This window comes from Cariama cristata, unplaced genomic scaffold, assembly GCF_000690535.1.
Source record: "Cariama cristata isolate BGI_N322 unplaced genomic scaffold, ASM69053v1 scaffold30474, whole genome shotgun sequence".
NCBI lineage: Eukaryota > Metazoa > Chordata > Aves > Cariamiformes > Cariamidae > Cariama > Cariama cristata.
This window is the reverse complement of record NW_009613983.1, coordinates 5,091-6,467: the sequence shown is the minus strand read 5'-3', so window position 1 is coordinate 6,467 and position 1,377 is coordinate 5,091. Positions and strand designations below refer to the sequence as shown.

Here is a 1,377-nt window from a genome sequence, read left to right as displayed (position 1 = left end):
GCCGTGGGTGTAGTGCCTGGAGACGCCGGGGTGGCTGAGCCTCGCTGGCCCCGGGCAGGGAGAAGTCCGGGCAAGCAGAGACAGGGGGGGTGACATGCCTGCGGGGAGGGGTGTCACATCGAGGTGGAGGGGTACAGCAGCTGTTGGGGGGTATCGCAGGTGGGCAGAGCCTGTATGGAGGGCTGAAACATCTGTATGGTGGGGTCTCACATCTGTACGGTTGGGGCTGATGTCCGTATGGAGTGGTCTCACATCTGTACAGAGTGATCTTGCGTCTGTGTGGGGGTCTCACATCTCCCCAGTGAGGTCTTTTATCTGTAGAGGAGCTCTCACATCTGTACGGAGGGCTACCACGTTGACAAGGAGGTTTATCACATCCTTGCGGAGGGGTTAAACATCTGCAGAGAGCAGTGGCACATCTGTTTGGGGAATGTCCCATCTACCCAGGGGCTCGCCCCCTCCGTCTGGGGGATGTCCCATCCATCTGGGCAGGTGTCCCACCGGTGCTCACCCTCTCTTCCCCGTGTAGGACTGCCAGGAGCTCACCGATGTGGAGCGGGCCATCGAAACCGTCATCAACCAGTTCCACTGCTACGCGGTGAAGGGGCAGAAGGAATATCTGACGCCCAACGAGATGCAGGAGCTGGTGGTGCAGAAGCTGCCCCACCTGGGGAAGGTGAGGGCAGAGCCCGGGGGTGGTCAGGGGGGTGCTGGGGTGGGTGCAGGCTGCCTGCGGGACCCCGCACCCCATCGCCCTGATACTTTTTTCCGTCCCCGCTGCAGTGTGTTGGACCGCTGGACGAGAAGATCGAATGTATGGGAGACCCTGATGAGGCCAAATTGGAGTTCGGAGAGTACTGGGACATGATGGGGGACGCGGCCAAGGGCTGCCGGAGGAAGTAGAAGGCGACGGGGGACGGGAAAGCGCCCGAGGCCTCAGGCTCTGCACCGAGAAGCGCGAGAGGCTGCTGGTCCCGGTGGGATGCGCCTGGGAAAACGCAGCGTTACTCCCGCCGGGGCTCATCTCCTCCCTGCGTCCCTGGCCGGGGTGGAGGGATCCCCCTCCCCAGCTCCATCCCTGCCCTCTCTCGGCTTTCCTTCCTGTCAGGAAACCTCCCTTCCCATCCCCAGCTCTGGCCCGTGTTGCGGCGGGAGGGAGGTGGCAAGGGGGTTCCTGGCCCTGGCTCTAGAGCCGCCTTTCTCCGTCCTTTGCTCCAGAGCCTTCATCCCCCGGGGTTGTCCCACCTCCGGTCCCGAAAACCCTCCGGTTGCAGGTCCTCCAGCCCCGGAGCATCACAGCGAGAGGGACTTGGTTCCTTTCTCCCAAAAACCCTTGGACGTGCAGGCTCCTACCCCTGGGCCCCTCACGTGCCACCG

The 1,377-nt window shown here is 63.2% G+C and overlaps 1 protein-coding gene across 1 annotated transcript in view; it reads left to right on the top strand.

The window, feature by feature from the left end:
- The window catches only part of LOC104160973 (protein S100-A14-like), a 2,237-nt gene extending 1,334 nt beyond the window's left edge, over positions 1-903 (top strand). Inside the window, exons 2-3 of the mRNA XM_009699242.1 lie at positions 530-676; positions 784-903. Of these exons, the coding sequence (XP_009697544.1) occupies positions 530-676; positions 784-903 (267 nt within the window). The remainder of the gene's footprint in view (positions 1-529; positions 677-783) is intronic.
- Positions 904-1,377: the final 474 nt, after the last annotated feature.